Below are 18138 nucleotides of genomic sequence, written 5' to 3'. Positions count from 1 at the left end.
CAAAACTTTCCGAAGTTAATTAAAACAGCCCCCCCGCGCCGCCGCCGCCGGGGCTCTGCCGCCGCCGCCGCCCGCCCGCCCGCCCCGCTCCCTCCCGGCGGCTCCCTGAGGGGAGCTCCATTGTCTGTGAGGGGATGGCCGCGCACCCCCGCCGCGCCCCCGCCCGCCGCGCCCCCGCCCTCCGCGCCGCGGTGCGCGGGGCGCCGGGCGGCCGCGGCGGGGTGGCTGCCGGCTCTCCCCCAAAGTTTTTGGATCCGCGTCTCCTCATGATGTATGGATGATATATTGCATTGTGGGTGTCAATATAACTGACGGCCATATTTGCCGGTGCTGCTACTGCTGTAAACAACCCAAAGTGTCTGGGAGACACGGAGACGCTTCGCTGAATTTCAGGACGCTTCTCCTCCTCCCGCTGGCCATGTCTCTGGGAATGTCTTACAAGCCCAACTTGAACGCCCACATCCCCGGGACTCCCCTCAACCCGGGTAAGTCCGCGGCGGCAACTGGGTGGCAAGTTTGGGGAGGCGAGCGGCGGGTGCCGCACCGGCACCTGGGGGAAGCCCCGGACTCGAGTTTGTGCCCAGTCCGGTATGGCGGGGCAGCGGCTCCTCCGCGCCGCCATTACCCGCGCCCGCCCGCCCCGCCGGCCGGCACCGCCAGCCCCGCACCGCGCCCGCCCCCGCGCCGGGCACCGCGCCCGCCCGGCCCCGCGCCGCCGCCGCCGCTCCGGGGCTCCGGCCGCCGGGTTTCCTCCATGCTCGGCTCCCCGGGGCGGCTGATTGATCTGGATCAGGAATATTCCGGCGGCGCCTCAGCGAGGACCGCTGCTGGCGGGACGCCGCAAGTGCGGCCGCTCGCCCCGCGCCTCAGCCTCGCCTCACGCCTCCTCAGCGCCGGGGCCGCCCCGGGGCCGCGCTCCGCGGGGCCGAGGGGTCGCCCCGGCCGCCGGAGCTCCGCCGGAGGCACCGGCACCGCCTCGGGGAGACTCCCAGCCCCGCTCCCCCCTCAGAGTCTCCCCCTCATCCCGGGCGCGGGAGCCCTGTCCGCTCGCCGGAGATTTGGAGATGGGGAAGGAGGGGGGGTGTGGTGCACACGGGAATTGCACTGTTTCTTAAAAAGCTCCTTTTTCAAAATCACTCACTGGTCCTTGGATCTGTACGCGAGCAGTTTCAACTTTCCTCTCTAAAAAGTTTCCTTGACAGCATTAACTTTCTGTCTTTATTTTTTTTTTGCTCCATCCCCCCGCTTTTCCCTTCCCTCCGCGGTTTCCGAAGGCACCGGCCGGGGGTTTTTGCCGGCGCTGAGGTGCTGCCGTACATCGGGTCCCCGTGTGCGAGTCGGTGCAGCCTGAACAAAGCCGCAGCAGCAATTGCTTCGCTGTGGGATATTTGGAGGGGATCTCGCTAATCTCTGCGCGTTGGCTCGAATTAAACGGCACGAAAATGGAGAAGTTGCTTCTGACTTAGAAAAACCGTATTCCCGTCTCCCATTCCCGATGCCTGCAGGGCTGGCATCGGACCATCCCCAGCCACAAATCAGGCTGATTTTTTTTATTTTTTTTTTTTCCCCCCGAGAAAAAGTTTTGGAGTTGGGTTTCAGAGGGAGACAAATCAGCCTGGGTGATTTTTACGGCACCGTTAGTGGCTGTAATCCTGGGAGGCTGATGAACGAAAGGGATCACCGAGATGCACCTCTGTTCTAGCTGCCAGGAGAGCAACAATCTTATTTTACTGCAAGGAATCGTCGCCAGCTGGCGGATGAGCCGAGGTGCCGGTGCCTCAGACACTTTGATCCTGCGTGGAGCTGAGCTCGGTGGGGCTGTGAGCTGGAAAGGCTCCGTGTGCCGGGGTCGTGTGTGGGGAGTGCCGTGGGCCCCAGCGCTGCTCTGTGGAAGGGGATGTGCCGAGGATTTTTGACAAAAAGCAGAAGTGTCACCGGAGGGGAAAAAAAATAAAAAAGAAACAAAACAAAGCCGAGCAAGGGAAACCGTTCTCCTGTCGGCTCCCACGAGAACCTGTGCCTTGCTCTCCGGAACAGCCGTAAAATTGCAGGGAAAACAAAGGTGGTATTTTGCGATGGTGGGTGAGGGGTGGGGATTAGGTCATGCTGTGGGGGGGATCCGAGTCTGGCTGCTCTGCGAGCGGGGACTGCGAAATCCCGGCTCAGACATGCCGCGCACAATGCGAGCCGAGCGGGGAAGTTTCTGTCTCCAGCCCTCTCGCTGCCGTGTCGGTGCTTTCCAACGCTCCGACTGCGAGCAGGGCTTTAGATTCTTTCATGCAGTTTTATCTTCCCCTTCCCCCCCAATCCTCCTTTTTGCCTCGTAACGGCAAGTTAGCAGCAGTTTGCTGTCATGCTGGAACTATTCCTGTCTAAGTTGTCCTCTCTTCTGAGTTCGGATCATCCTCAACACCCCCAGAATCTTTTCAATGAAAGAACGTCCTCCTCTGAATCCAAAATGGGCTCTCTCTTCCCTCCCTGTCTTCTGCCATTATCCTCACGCACCAGCTCTTCCTCTAGCTGGTGGTATTGCCAGCACCGTGGCCTAAGGCCAAGGGACTTAGACAAAGCAGTCCTTGCAGTTGCACATATCGCATTCAGAGTGATATGACTGCAAATGGCCCCCTCCTTTCTGGAGCTTAATTCTGATTTGGAGGAGACCGCTTCTCTATTGTGCTTAAATTAAATGCCCCCCAGCCAGGGGGATAAATCCTAGGTCTGCTTCCAAACCTGGGGTGAAGGACCCCCCCGCCCCGTCCTGCAGAGGAGAGAAAACAGGAAATCTGTCCCTTTTGGCCTGAAATCAGCCCTGCAGAAGCCTCTCTGTATGAATGCTGAATATTTTGGTCTCGGCCGACGGAGGGCTCTGGGCAGCTGTGGATCTCACAGGGATTTTCCTCTGGGAGGTAATGCTGCTTCCCTGCAGTGCAGGGCTTCTGGTGCAGGAGTATTTGGGAAGACAGTGTCGACTCAGCTCCCGGAGCTGCGTCCTTGCTGCAGAGCAAACTCCTTTCAAGTTTAGGCTGAGAGTGGCCACTCTGCAAAATTCTGTTTAAGCTGCACATCAGTGAGATGAAGCAGTTGTGGTTGGTGGGTGACTGGGCTCTGTTCTTGCACGGGAGCATGTTTTGGGAATCCAATCCTAGACTGAAGTCCAGAGGGAGTGGAGCTGTGTGTGGGAGGAAATATGGGGAGGAAGCCTTCGTGGGTTGTCGGCAGATCTGGGGATGACTGTGGGTGAGGAAAATGCAGCTGCTCCACAAGTGACTCAGGATGCTGGAAGTATCTGGGTGCTGACTCCTCTGCCTTGCACCAGGCTGAGGGAACGAGATAGTGTTGTCACAGCAGAATTTGGTGCCTGTTCCTCTTCCCCAATGCCCAGAGCAGTGCTGACACTTGGCCCAGGGTGGCTGCACTGGGCTTACAGTGTTTTGTCTGAATTACCAGTCATCTTCCTGGAGGGGCTGTGCTCAGGAATTGGGCTCTGGCTGTAGCATCCCAGGCTGTCAGATCCAAGCTGCCTGTGCTGGGGGAGCCCCATTTTATCTCCTGCACAAGCACCTTCTCTGCCTGGGCTACAAAAGGTTGTTCTGGTGGGGACTTGCAGTGCTGTGGCTCTGCCTTCCCAGCCTCACCTGACCCTGCAGTGTCGCAGGGGAACCTTTATTACCTTTTCTAATAACCATGTTTTGATTTGTTTCTGTTTTCTTCCTTATCCTGCTGAATCCCAGGAAGTGCTGTTTCCTCCTCATCTGTCTTGTGTTTCATATTGTTTGACTGTTTCTCTGTACGGGACCAGCTGCTGAGCTGAGGTGAAGTAGTGTATCTCCATTGACTTAAGTGGAATAGAGACATTTACACCAGCTGTGAACTGATCTGTAGTTTGTTTTTCGCCCTGTTTCCATGTGTTTTCTGGCTCAGTGGATATTCAGCATTCCTATTTTGTTCAGAGTATGCACAGGTCAGAGAAAAGGAGTTTTAAGATCCAGAAGCTACAGCAGGAGAAACTACTTGGGATTTTCCTTTAGTTTTATTGTCATTCTTGCAGGAACGTCAGGTTTTGAGACAAAATCCTGTTTGTGTAATAAAGGCTATAAAAACTGTTGTCTGTAGGATCTGGAAGCACAGATTCCAGCAGGCTGGGACAAGGGAAGGAGCCGTGTCTTGGCTCCACAGGAACAAGCGGTGACCTGTCCAACAGACACTGCTGGATCTGGGGACCAGCAGGGCTGTGGGTGCACCTGCCACACCTCCCAGCAACCAGCAGCTTCTTGGGAAAAGTGCAAATTCTCACTGAGAGGTGAAACATAATAATTTCCCTGGCTGGGGCCGTAGGTTACAGCTGGAGAGACCAGTCCCATTCACTCCTGAGAAGCGGTTCCAGCACACGAGGCCGGTCCTTGTGCTATTACACTGCAGTGCAGACTTGTATGAGCACGTGGCTTGCTTGTCGCCCTTTACAGAGACAGCTTCTGTTTGATATTGTTGTCCATATTGAGAGGTTGTTTTTGGAGTGGGAGTACTGGAAAGAATACTCTTTGTAGGCAGAACAGAGAGCAAAGTGTTCGTGCCTGAGCAGAGGAGATAATTTCTAGGAAATATACTCCCCTCTCTCATTCAAACTGAAATTTGCTGGATCCCTGATCTCTTGGAAGTCCATGAGAAGTTGAAAATGGTCTGAAAAGAAGCTCGCTAAACATGTTTCAGAATTAGCAATTTTTGGGTGGACTTGTTTGGGCATTTAGAAAACTGGCATTTTTGGCTTTGTCTTCCTGAGTGTTTTACTTCAGAGCAACAGTGTGGTTTCCACAGTCAGCAAATCCTCACGTGGTCCCCGCCCATCACATGCTGGTTGAGTTGCAGAATGGTTTTGGTCCATGCTAACTTGATTCCTTTCGGATAAAAATGATCCAGAAGCTCTACTCCAATTGTGCAGTGCTGATGCTGCATCCCTTTTAATGGGGACACAAAGATCCAAACCAAAGATTGGACAGCTTGGAACCATACCCCCATAGTCTGGGGGACCAGACTAAAATCTAACCTTAAGTCATACCCCCTCAGGCCAACTACATGTGGTGTACATGTACAATGCTTTCATCTTTTGATCTATTCCTTGTTGTGCCAAATAACTTGCTCATGTAGAAATAGCTTAAGCTGGAAAAGAAGAGTGGTGGGGAGTCCAAGGGACTGGCTTTTGTTTTTCTGATAAAAAAAGAAGACAGGAGGGTAGGAAGAGGAGACATAAAACATGACCATTATCCACATGGAAAGATTTAATAGCACAAGAGTACTCGAGGAAAGGCCCAGAGTGTGACAGATCAAAAGAGCAAGGCCTCTGGCTGTTCTGATAAAGAATGTCCCAGTTCTTGAGAACATATTTATGTGTCTGCGCACTGCGCTTTTTTAAAAGGAAATAGTTTTATTCAAAGAAAGGTCTGTTTCTTCCAGGAGGGCTGCTTAAAGGAGAAATAGTGGGTGAAAATACATTTTTCACAGCTAGTGCTATAAGGAATGTTTTGTGCAAATGAGAACAGGGTCCATTATTTTAAATTAAAAAATTTATGAGAAGGTTGGGGGAAATGGGGGCTGTGTGTTTGCACTCTGGGTTGGCAAGTCCTGTTAGAATTCAGTGTGTGGCTTGGCTGTGCAGTGGATATACTTGTGTAGACATGTGGTGTCCATGGATGGCAAGGAGTTCTTGTTGAACTTACACCAAAGTGCATGGAGGGCTCGGGAATAAAATATTCCTGCAGTCAGCCAAAGCACTCCAGCTGTGCTGAGATCTGCACTGCAGAAATGGCTGTGCTGGTTGAGGCTTTACCTCTGCCCTGGTGCTCGAGGATGCCTCACAATGTGCATTGTCAGAGCAGATTACAGGAGCATTTCTCATGTGTTTTCTTGCAAAGTTGTCCAGCTTAGGACAGACCAATTTATATCCTCTCAGTTAAACTATTCTAGCCTTGTTGTCTTGTAGCTCATAGGGTCAGGACCAACTGCCACCACCTGAAGCAGATGAAGTCCCCCAGGTGTGGCAGAAGCAATGACCTCCAGTACTGGGCTATATAGGGCTGTATACTGGGCTATATAGGCTATATATGACCACGAGCCACCAAAATGGCAACAGCCTTGATGCTGCCAACAGCCTCAGCTTGAAGGGTCTGTGAAATACAGGGAGAAGTGTTGAGACTCCACAGCCTGTGCCATGTACCTTGGATAAACTCCAGGTACAGGTATCTCTTCTTACACGCTGTCATGTTCGTGTGGGGAAAGAGTCTGTAAAATGGCAGTTTGCCTTTGCAGTTTTATAGGACCTTTTATAGGGCAGTAGAGAAACACAATCCAGTGGGATTGGCCCTTGGCTTGTCTCAGTCAGTTCTCCATGAGTAACTCAGTGAGTTGTGTGACTATTCCTGGCTTTCCTTTGCTGTCTGTGAAACAGGGTGGCAGTTGAGCTGTGTAGATGCATCTGATGGAAGTGGATCAGGTGAGTGTGTTCTGGTGTTCCTGCTCCTGCTGCTTCCTTGCAGGGTGCTCAGCAAGGTGCCTTCCCAGTTATTTTCCAGCAAGTAGCAGTAAGGGAATTAAGAATTAAAACTTGAATCAGCAAATTGATCGTCATTGTTTAGGCTTGGAGATAGTAGCAAAGAAGCTGAAGGGATCCCTACAAACCTATCAGGAATTAATGACAAGATTCCTGGTCAGTGGGAGTTAAGGCAAGCAAAGATTGATTTGAGATCCTTTGTCTCTTAGGGTGTTAATTTGGGCTCAGAGAGAGGGCTGGAAGGAAGAGATTTGGATACCAAAATCTCGTTTCTATTTGCTGTACCTCCCCTCAATTAATATAGATTAATATTGATTAACAAGAAAATCACTATATTTTTGTGAGAAAAATGCTTGTGGCAGTCTTCTGCTTGAATACAGAAATAAAAGACATTGTTGGTACAAGAATAAATGGGGATCTACAAGGTTTTGTGTACATTTAATTAGGAAAGTGGAGGGAGGAAAGTACGTGTATTAATTTAGGTTTTAAACAACAGCAAGCACTAAGACAATTTGGGATGTGATACAGGGTGTCAGTGAAATTCAGTACCAAGCACACTCCCTTTTCGATTCTGTCAGTTCTTAACTGTCTCCATTGTCATTTTAACGTGAGAGAGCAAACCTCGATTTAGATCCCCCCTCCTTTTTTTCTCTCCAGTGAATACCTAATCATCACACTGATTTTTGACTGGGTATTGACTGTGAGACTTCCTGGCCTAATTTTTCTTTCTAGCTATAATAGCAATATCTGGTGATTTATTTATTTTTTTTTAAGCTGAGATATACAGGCTGTTCAGACACGCAGCTGAATTTTGGGTTAATTGAGTAATAGTCAGCCAAGACCCAGGGCTTCTCCTCGAGGTTAACATACAAAGTGATAGGTCAGAAAGCTCAGGGTCTGTTGCCCTATGAGATACTAATACCCCCCCAATTAATTTCATTTTCATGATTGCGTCATCTTAAATTGAGGTGAAATCAAGGATTTTTCCTTTCCCCCCCTCCTTCAGCTGAGTTTGACTGGCACAACTTCTGACATGGATGTGTGGAGGCTGGTGCTGCGGCCAAGCCAAATCCTTTCCTTTGTTCTCAGGGCCTGCTGCTGCTGCTGATAAAGTGGTCGGCGCATGGCATTATGTCTTATTACATTTTTGATGCAGACTGCAAAGAAACGGGTAAACTCACCATGGTTACCACGCTCTGTCACTTGGCAGGGCACGGCGCACTCAGCGATGGCCTCTAGTGTCTGCAGCACAGCTCTGCACCGCCCGGGCACGGCACAGCCGCGGCTCCTGCGCTGCTCCTTCCCACCGGGAGCCACAGCCAGCTCCGGCCGCAGCTCCTTACTCAGCCTTGGAAGTTCCTGTTTGCTTTTATCCCTCCGTGTTGACTGACTCCCTGCTGGATTCATGCTCCCGTGCTGACACCAGCCCAGCGCTGTCCTGCTTCCACAGCTGTGAAACTTCCTTGGTCAGCCCCAGATCTGTGAAACTTTCTTGCTCAGCCCCTGGATCCATTCACTGCTTTGTCCTGGCACATCACATTTCTAACAGAGTTTCTCTCTATCCCACACATACCCTGCTGTGTTATTTCCTACAGACCAAGTTCGTGTCGTTGCTTAAACGTAACCTGAAACAGTCACTAAATTATCTGGACTGTATTATCATAAAATCATAGAATAGGCTGAGTTGGATCCATCAGGATCATCGAGTCCAAATCCTGGCCCTGCACAGACATCAGCACAGCTCAGCTGCCACCCTGATTCACAGGCACCAAAGGAAAACCAGGGATAGTTACCCAACTCACCCCAACAATCCCACCATGTGCTTGAGAGCATTGTCCAAATGCTTCTTGAGCTCAGACAGCCTTGGTGCTGTGACCACTGCCCTGGGGAGCCTGTTCAGTGCCCAACCACTCTCTGGGTGAAAAACCTTTTCCTGATGTCATTAATCAGTGTGTTATCATTAACCAATAAGGGATCAATAAGTTGCTCTTTGTTTTGCATGGGCTGCAGCTCAGCTTTGCTGGCTGGGTAGAGCAGGATTCCTGAGCCGGGTCGCTGCCTTGTTCTGAACCAGTTTGGAGCATCCAGGTCTTGGATGTGACTGCTTCCAGCAGCAGTTTGGGAACAAGTCTTTGCAGGATAGGTCTTTTGCTTTATTGTACATGAGGAAAAATCGCTTAAGCCTTTCTCTGCTTAATTGAGGTAATTAAACCTTCTTACCTTGCAGCACAAGGGGCTCATTAATGTTTTTGAAGCATTTTGAAGTCCTTGGAAAAAAAGATGCGGTTTGTTGTTGTGCCATGTTTGGGAACTGTTGAAATTCAGTCATCTGGACTTGAAATACTGAGTTGCACACCCAGAAATCTTACACTGGTGTGTGTATTTTGAGCTGATAATGTGAAGAACTAACTGAGAGAGTAGCTGACAACTGTGGTGTTCCTTCCCAGTGCCCTGCTCTGTGGGTGTGGTGTTTAGTTTTTGGGGGGTTTTACTGTGCTTAAGCAAAATTCGCTCCATGTGAAACCTCAGCAATGAAAATGCAGGTCTGCAATGCCATAACATTCAGCAGCTCAGTTTAAGACAGAGAAATGTTGCTTCTTTAAGGTGACCTGCTGACCAGCCCAATTTGCCTTTCTGGAGGGGATTTCACATCTGGTTAACAAGTAAAAATTAGAGAACACGCTCTCTTCTTGTAATGAAGAAAACACCCCAGTGATATCCTGTGGTAATTCTGAAATGGAAAGAGACTTCCCAACTGAGGACAAGAGTCTATTCCACTGTGATCAGAGCTTTCTACAGAGTAACTGCTGGCCCTTTCTTTTTGTAGTGAGGGGAAAATAGGAATGAAATCACTTGTAACTTTAAAACAAAGCTAGAGATTTACATAGTACTGAGCCCCAGTGACTTTTAGCATCAGTTTAATTTAGATTTAAATGAAGGCTGGTAAATGAGATCTGTTCCTCTTACGAAAGGCAGTTGGGAATTTTCAGCAGAGGAGTTTGTGAGGGGGGAGATTTTTCCAGACAGCAGGCAGTCTGTGTCTGTGCCTACAGGCAAAGGCAGCAGCATCTGTGGATGCAAGGGCACGGGAGCTGCAGGAGTGAAGAAGTTCAGTGCTGTGGTGCTCCCTTGCTCCTGAGTGTAAGTCCAGGACCAGCAGGCCCTCCAGCACAGTTGTGATATGGGCAGCATAATTAAGCCCCCTAAGAAAAACCTAGAAGTTGTTTCTCAGACCCAATTTTTTCCCACTGCAGGGCAAGGGGGAGGAAGTGTTTTGTTTCTGAAGCAGTTTGTCAATGAACACATGAGTCAGTTTCTGGAACTCTGGATTCAAAACTTTAGAAAAAGTAACCCGAAGTGATGTTGTTTTTCCTTTGATTTGCTTATATAGCACAGTTTGACTGGCTAAAACCGTTTGATATCACACAAAGAGGAATAATGGCAGCACTGCTGGGCTCTGGTGTCACACAATGAGCAGCAGGTCTGATCCACCTCAACTGACTGTTCCCTAGGAATGGTTTTGGCATTGGCTGAAAATAGTACTGAGGGTAACTTGCTTTGACCATGTAATGACACTTTGAGTTGCAAAATTACTTTCAGATAACTTGCACTGAAAAAGTAAAAATAGCCCAGTACATCAGACTCATCTGTGTGGAATGTATATATGCAAAAATAGGGCTCCTTAATATTTACAGTTTGTCTGGGCAGAACAACCTGTCATGCTACACTCGGCTTCACTTTTAGGCAAACAGTTTGCACTGATACTGTTGCAGGCTGTGTCATTTCCCAGTGTGCAGCAAACATTAGAGAGGCATTAATTTAACCATTCTTTTCCTTGCAGTGACACTCAGAAATGTCATTAGTGATCCCAGACAAAGGTGAGAGGTCACAGCTTTAGAAACAAGTGATTAAAACGTGTCCCAATGTAGCAGACTAATTGATCTTTAGATAATAATAGATTTTTTTTCTCTCTTTTCTCTCTACAGCTGGGAGTGTTCACTCTCCCTCCACAAGTATGGCAACGTCTGCACAATACAGACAGCTCATAAATGACTATGGACCCCCATCTCTAGGCTATACACAAGGGATGCAGGTACAGCTCTGCTTATTTTCCTTTAATCAGATCACTGACCCCACGTTTGCACAGTAGCACGGATTGTGGCCTGTAATCTGAGGTGTTCCTCCCTCCCACCAAGGTTTGAAATCAAACCCAAATGGCAGGACTGCTTCCTCACACATGTCTGGGGATCAAATTAGACTAAGCAGAGTGCTGAGGGAGGTTGTTACTAATTAACTGTTAGTCCCATCCTGTGTGAGTCACAGAGAAACATGTCTTGAATTATGTTAGTAAGGGCTCTAACATATTTTAAAGTTATTTGTTAAAAAATGAATATTTCTGTACAGTTTTCTTCTCACTCTCCCTGCCCAGCTAACTTCTCCCCAAAATATACACCTCAACACTGAAAAAGCAGGAACAGGGTTAACGGTTGCTGTTTGTTGTAATTGTTTTGTTTTTACAGTATTTGATTGAGATTAATCTACTTTCAACCACAGGGTACCAGCAGCAGTCAAGTACCACAGAGCAAATATGCAGAACTTCTAGCTATCATAGAAGAATTAGGAAAAGAGATTAGACCCACATATGCTGGGAGTAAAAGTGCGATGGAGAGGCTAAAAAGAGGTAACTTTTAAGCTTATTTTAAAACAATAATCGTGTCCCCTACACTTTGTGCACTGACTGCTTGTGTCCAACTGCATGACAACTGTGTCCTTTGAAAGGAGACAGCCTGAGCTCCTCATGGAACTGGAAGTATTAACCTGCAGCTGAAACCTTGGGATGCTCTGTCTGTGCTGTATTTGATAGATAAACAGTGACAAAATGTGTTTCATGTGCACACAGAGAGTTCCAGTTAATAACTCGACTCCTGTTGTGGAACCCTTAATGGATACATTCTTTCAGGGTCCCCTTACTTGCCCCTTCAATTCCCTTTTCTCCCCAGTCTCCAAAATACACAGCCAAGCATTGTTTACTTCTTCTCATACACATTTCCCACCTACTTGGCCCAGGAATCTTCACTGCAGTGCATTTTGCCTAAAGAAGTACAACATTGTGGAAATTCACGCTGGGGCTGGTGGAGAGAAGGTGTCAGGGAAGGCTGTTCAGACTGAGATGTCAAACATAAACGTTCTGTTACCTGCTGTCGAGTGATTGTGGTGTCATTAAGAGTCCACTAGAAAGGGCCAGAGAAGCTTTTAGGGCTGGCTGATGAGTCTCTGTGGCTTTGCTTTGTCAGCTAAAAGGGGTAATAAATGCCCTTTCCTTGCAGTGTAAAAGAAACCCCTGCATGCCCCACTGGTGACATCAGCCTGACATTGTCCTCTGCAGGGGACGTGCAGAGATATTTCTGAAGGAGCAGTGGGACATTCCAGTGCTCCAGCTCCTGAAATGACCCTGAAAGGCCACGGACAACAGTTGTGCTGCCAGTTCAGTCCTTTGCCAGTGTAACATGGTTACCTTTTCCTCCCTTCCCGTGGTCCTTGTGCTGAGATTGGCTCATGCATTTGACCCGGAATGGGAATGTTATTGTAACAGAGTAACTTCACCACCTTGCAAATCCTTTACATTTACCCAAGACTACAAAGCTTTATTTAAGGCTCAACCATTATGGGAGAGTAATATATCTGCCGTGACATGCAATAAAATGACTAGTAGCTGTTCTGGGAAAGGATGCAATAAAGTCTGCTGATGAGTGGTAAGTGGAATCTGGCCCAGCTAAAATCAATGTTGCTGGAGTCTCTCTTTATTGCATTGCCTGAGTCAGTATTAATAGATCATGAATGGCAATAGGCTAATGGGGACAGCTTGAGAGAGACCAAAGGAGATGCAGACCTTCTCTGAGCTGGATGGTTCAGTTTGGGGAGGAAAAGTTGTTTTGCTGCTTCTAAAGCGAGTATTTAATTTGTTGGTTAATGTAGGTTTAAGATTCAGTGCTGCCACTGCGACTTGCCTGTGTTGCAAAGAATCCCAAATAAATACTTTTTGCTGCCATCTTTTGGTCACAAACGTACCTCTCTTTCCATTTTGGGAGCCTGATGGCTGAAGGAGCATGTGCAAGTGTGAGAGCAAAAGTGACTGAGGGGAACCACGTGACTGCTGCCTCCATGGCCATGGAGGTTATTCCTGAATAAAGTCCCTGTCCCCAGCTCCACCCGCTCCTACTGACCTCTAAAATTGGCCAAAGTCCCAGTGTTCTACATTATTCAGAGTAGTTCTGCTGCATAAACTGGGCGTCCTGCCACCACATCCAGGTCTGACACACTGCTGTGAGTAGGAGTTTCTGGATCCCACAGCTGCAGCTTTACTCCTCTGTGGCAGTTTAACCCTCTGCAAAGCCCTGCACTCATCATGTCCCAGGTCAGTCCTCCTTGGATGGAAAGGCAGTTGCTGTGACCTGGGCTAGCAGCCTTCTAGAAACAGAAGCCATTATCTCTAGAGACTAACCCCCATCTATTGCCCCACTGCCCTTTTTCCACCTTGTTAAGGAGCATGATTGAGCAGAGAAATCACCTTCTATCCTGCCCTGTCAGCAAAACAGAACCTCCTTTGTTGTAGAAAAATCTGTCCATCTCCCATTTTAAAATCTATCTCAAGCTCTGTTCTTTCAGCAGCTCTGTGAACACAAATCTACATTTAGTTCCAGAATCAAGGTCCAGATTGCTGGAACTTCAAGGCAACAGGACTTGTAGTGGAAAATTCCACATTCTGTCTCTCAGATGAGAGTAGATGTAAAGTGGTGATGATTTCCACTGGGAGCTGAGCCAGTGTTAGGAGGTAACTTTTTGCACACACCATAAAAAAAAAATCTCTTATTTTTACAAGAGACACAACTTGTCTTTAAGCAGCATTATGATGCTTGGATTTTGATGCATCCTCAAGGAGAATTATCCCAAGGGACTAAGACTTTCAGAGTTTGCTACAATGACTCCCCAAATAACTTTGTAATTTGTGTCACTCCACTGTAGCAAAATAACTCACTGGTAGGCAAGACTTTTTTTTTTTCCTTTAAGTCTTTGATTTTAAGTAGGTCCACACTGCACATGAAGATCTGCCTGTCACTGCAGACCTATAAATCTTACTGTGCTCTGCTTTAGTCCCTTTTCAATTTATGATGCGAGTTTGGGAGAGCAAACTTGTTCAGGAGCAGCTGATGTTTGGGGCACGAGGGCTGCCTCCCTTTTCTGAGGCCTGCTCTGGTAGCCTTGGCAACTTGGGACAGAAATACATAAACCTTCCTGTGGGCTGCCATTGCAAGTGTGACCTGAATGGGATGATTTAAAACATGTCCAATTCTTTTGCAGGCATTATTCATGCCAGAGGATTAGTTCGGGAATGCCTGGCTGAGACGGAACGAAACGCACGATCTTAGCCCACTAATTCAGCTGCAAGATTTTCCATCTCTTCATGAAGAAAAAGTAACACTTATTCCTTTTGACTCTTGAAACATTCAGACAAATTCCTTTATTTTGAATGTTTTACCTTTCTTGTTTTGCCCTTGCAAAAATGTATAGTTAAGAATGAAAAAAAAACAAAAAACAACCAAGGTCTTTTCAACTTACTGAGGGTTTGCATTTTGTAAAGACGTTAAAACTCCCTAAAATGTTTCTAAAACATGGAAACTGAAGTGCATGCAGAGGAATGCTCTCTCTCTCCCAGGCTATATTTCAGTTCTCTTCTTATCCAGCCACAGCCTCATTCTGTTTTTTCCTTCAACTATATTCACTTTTCCCCAAACTGTCAATCTTTCAAAGTTTGACATAAGCTCTAAGGATTTTTTTAATAAATGCAGAATAGCATGCTGTACCTAGTAGTCTGCTAAGTCACAATTTGTCATACAGCATAGACCCTGCTTAGAAATAACCTCCCCCTTCTCTTATTTTTTCCTTTTTTTTGTTCATTTTGCATAAACATTTGCATGACTGTTAGTGCTTTGAAGTCCATTTAAAGTGCATGAGCTATATGGAAAATAGGGAAACCTATTAAATAATAACAAGGTCCTGGAAAACTAATTCCTACATTAAGGCTGGAGATTTCAGTTTAAAGTTTGCCAAAAAAAAAAAAAAAAGGAAAATTCTGGATAAATTACTAAAACTGTTATTTGCATCTTTGTATGTATTTATTACTTGATGTAATAAAGCTTATTTTCATTAACAGTTTGTATTAAAACTATGTACAGTCACTTTAATCAGATTCACACTCCACAAACAAGAGCTGTCAAACAGATAAAAATTGAACCTTCATGCAGGAGTTCAGGAAAGGACAAGGGAAGGGGCTGCAGTTTGCTGCTGAGTTTCCATCCATGGCACCGTTGGGATGCAGTCAGTCTCTGGGAAAAGGAGGTGGAGTTCAAGGTCTCTGTTTTCAAAATCCATACTCTGGCTTTGGGTCTTTGGTGAAGGCCAAAACTTGGTGGCAGCTGGTGAGGGTGCTGCCCAAAAATGAATGAGAAGTTCTGGTTAAGCAGGTGGGAGTTGTTAACAGGGTAAAACCAGGAAATTGCACCTCAGCAGTGACTTCAGAGTAGGTGAGAAAGGAAATGCAGCTGCATTTGTTTGTTGGTATCTTCACTCAAAATGAGTGAAGATACCAACATGCCCAAATTCAACTGCAGCATGGCATAAACATAATAAATGACTAATTCACTATTATAAAATTAAAAAAAATCTAAATCCTAAAGAAAATGGGATGGCTAATACATACAGACCTATGGATACCTGAACAAAATACAGCATTAAGAGGCAAACTTAAAAAAGAGTTAATTAATTCACAGCTTGGATGAAGTGGACTCTGTTGCCTTGGGAGGCAGCTTCCAAAAACATTGTTCCTTATCTGTAATGACCCAGTTTTACCTCTGAACTGGAAGAAATGACTGCCCAGCCCTCACTTGAGGAGAGACCCTCCTTCCTGCACCCAGTGCTCAGCACCACTGCAGGTAAGGTCTGTAAAGCTGCTGTTCAAACTTTGCTCAGAGCTGAGCAGGACAGAGCATTTGTTCAGCTGACACCTCTGGAGGAGGCAGCCAGTGACTGGTGTCTCTTCCATCAGCAGGTCAGTTCACACCAGCACAATCAGCACCTAAACCTGGTTTATAAAGGATTTATGTCACTGAAGGCATTGCCTGAGTAAGGATGGGAAGTGAGAACCTTTTAGTGCTGTTTCCCTCGTGTGCTGGAGCCCCTACAAAGTGTCCCAAGGTGTTACCTGGGCAGAAGGAAATCTACTGAATTCTTTTTTGTCTCCCTTAACAACAGTGGAAAGTTTATAGTTCCTTTTTAACAAGGATTCTTTTATCTTCTGAACTTGGCAGAACAACTGATTGCTAAGTGTGATTAATGAGATGATGGCAGACAGAAGCAGGAATACCTGAGTGCTTTTATCCCTTGACAGCAACAGCAGGTCAGCACTGGGGGTTTCAGCTGTGCCTCTGAAGCCCCACACCGTGTTAGTCTGAAAGGTGTGTTCAGGTCTAATGACACATTTCCCTTACCCCACTAGGGCAAGTCAGTATTTCACATGTTCATTTCTTATCCAGTTGTTGCACCTCTTTAAAAAGCTTTTTCCTTTCCAGGTTTTCCTTTGCTCTTCTTTTTTTCTCCTGCTTCTTCTTCTCTGATGCTTTTTTCTCTTTATAAACATCACTCTCTTCACCTTTGTAGAAAAGATCAACTTTTTCCTGCAGGATTTCTCTGGCAATCTTTCTGTTCTTCTCCACTGATCTTGTTTGATGACACTAAAGAAATACAACAGGATGTTTTTACTGGAACTTTAACCTGTTTATTCTTCTGCTTTCCCTCTCAGTCTGTATATTCCTGCCATTACAGCAAAGAAACTCCCCTTCTCCCGAAGCCAAGAGCATTCTCCTACCAATAACAGCTGGAACTTTTATATCCAGATGATATATTTTAATAATTATTGCTACTGCACTTGTCAGACTGGCTTTTGCATTAATCTTTAATGCTTCCATATTACCTTGGAAAGCTGCTTGAGTTTAACTTAACTGTGTCTTCCCCTTGTGACAGGAAGCAAAGATTAATTTCAAGGAATTAATTCACAGGAAGTAGGTAAGGGAAATGCTTAAAAAGGATCTGCAGAGTGTGAGCAACTTGTTAAAGGAGAGATTCTCACTCCCATGGGGGACAGGAATCTGACAGCTACAATGAAGATTCATTTACCTGAAAACTACAAACCAGTAAATTCATGGCAAAGCCAGGAAGATCAGCTCTGACCCCAGTTTATTTATCTGCTGACAGCCAGAGGTGCTTCTTGCTGAGATTCTTTACCATAAATATAAACTTTTCCTCGTGCCATGCACACTGTGATTGTGCTTTACTCTGAAAGGAGGCCTGGAAGTCGTGATGCAATTTGTGCCTTAACAAAATAGAACATAATTACCTTCACTACAAGCCCAGATGGAATATGCTTCAGGACAACACAGTTGTTTGTCTTATTTGTGGCTTGACCCCCTGGGCCATCACCTCTCACAAACTGTTCTTCCAGTTCTGCCTCAGTGAGTCCAAGGAGATTCAGGGAGTTCCTCTTTCTTGCTGCCTGAAGCACGGGAATGCTGGGCAGGGAAAGCTGCTGCTTCCTCAAAATCCAGGGTGTCCATGCTGACAATTCTCTCAGTAAGAATGGAAAATGAAAGAAACCTGGAACATTCATACAGGAGTGAGGACAGGCTTCTCTGGGATGAAACCTGGAATGGAAGTGGAGAGTGGAGTTTACTATGAGAATCCTTGTTTTCAGATGATCCAGTTTGGCTGCACATCTTATGCAATATTTTCACAATCAGGTTTGTTTTCAAGGATATCTGAACTGTTTCACTGGCATTTGCCCTGGAATATTTACCATTCTGAATGGAATTTTGGTTCTTAATGTTATTAGGTTTCTTAAAATAGTTGGGATTATTAATTTTGAAAGGGATCTGGAAAACAGTAAGTCAATAAGCACTCCTACCAACGCTTGGGAAACACTAAAGGTATCAAATATTAAAAAAAGAGAGGGAAGAGAGGTTATTTCTACCTTGGAGTCTGACCTGAACAGCCTCATGGATAATGAGGAATGTCAAGTCCTACTGCTTTCAAATGTCACTCTGCAATAATCAATTAAAAGAGTACATCCTGTCATGCTTAACGTAGAAGAAAATACTTCAGCGTGTGAATAAATATTCATAAGAAATTGAACATAAGTTGAAATAATTAAATAATAATAAAAATAATTGAAAATATTTTTAAGCAAACTTTTATTGGCACCCACTGAAGAAGTTAGTAATTTTTTAACGAAAAATACATGCAGAAAAACCGGGAATAAGCCTTTATTTAGCCGGTTTCATACGGCTCTGCCCGCTTTGAAACCAGGACTGACAGCTCTTCATAGACAGGGTTAAAAACCCACGTTCCCTCGGCCTGTTCCCGCTGTTCGACCCTACACAGAAATCCCGGACAATTCACTCACCTCCGCCGGCCCGGCCGCGCCCGCGCTGCGCATGCGCGCGTCGGGAGGGAGGGGCGGTAGCATTGCGCTGATTGGCACGTGGGAC

General features: G+C 46.5%; 2 protein-coding genes across 8 annotated transcripts; one reads left to right on the top strand and one right to left on the bottom strand.

Annotated features, from left to right (window-relative positions):
• Positions 1-136: 136 nt before the first annotated feature.
• On the top strand, positions 137-14750 carry CDK2AP1 (cyclin dependent kinase 2 associated protein 1). 3 transcript variants are annotated; one of them, XM_051785656.1, is made up of 4 exons: positions 137-485; positions 10528-10634; positions 11096-11222; positions 13901-14750. In XM_051785656.1, the coding sequence occupies exons 1-4, from the start codon at positions 278-280 to the stop codon at positions 13966-13968; spliced, it is 510 nt and encodes a 169-aa protein (XP_051641616.1). In that variant the 5' UTR covers positions 137-277; the 3' UTR covers positions 13969-14750. The 3 variants fall into 3 exon arrangements, with proteins under 3 accessions (XP_051641616.1, XP_051641617.1, XP_051641619.1); XM_051785657.1 differs by lacking the exon at positions 137-485 and adding an exon at positions 2612-2906; XM_051785659.1 differs by lacking the exon at positions 137-485 and adding an exon at positions 10313-10419.
• MTRFR (mitochondrial translation release factor in rescue) lies at positions 14161-18106 on the bottom strand. 5 transcript variants are annotated; one of them, XR_007904258.1, is made up of 4 exons: positions 17635-17693; positions 16992-17295; positions 15963-16329; positions 14161-15027 (listed from the first exon to the last, which is right to left on the bottom strand). XR_007904258.1 is itself a non-coding variant. In XM_051785653.1 (4 exons), the coding sequence occupies exons 1-3, from the start codon at positions 17646-17648 to the stop codon at positions 16117-16119; spliced, it is 531 nt and encodes a 176-aa protein (XP_051641613.1). In that variant the 5' UTR covers positions 17649-17693; the 3' UTR covers positions 14161-15027; positions 16087-16116. The 5 variants fall into 5 exon arrangements, 4 of the variants coding, with proteins under 4 accessions (XP_051641613.1, XP_051641614.1, XP_051641612.1 ...); XM_051785653.1 differs by having other exon boundaries at positions 16087-16329; XM_051785654.1 differs by lacking the exon at positions 17635-17693 and adding an exon at positions 18054-18106 and having other exon boundaries at positions 14161-16329.
• Between the last annotated feature and the right edge of the window lie 32 nt (positions 18107-18138).

The sequence above is a fragment of the Manacus candei genome, unplaced genomic scaffold (genome assembly GCF_025592945.1).
Source record: "Manacus candei isolate 608988 ecotype Guabito, Panama unplaced genomic scaffold, ASM2559294v1 h1tg000020l, whole genome shotgun sequence".
NCBI classification, from domain to species: Eukaryota; Metazoa; Chordata; class Aves; order Passeriformes; family Pipridae; genus Manacus; species Manacus candei.
The sequence above is the reverse complement of the archived record's forward strand: the minus strand, read 5'-3'. Positions and strand labels throughout refer to the sequence as shown.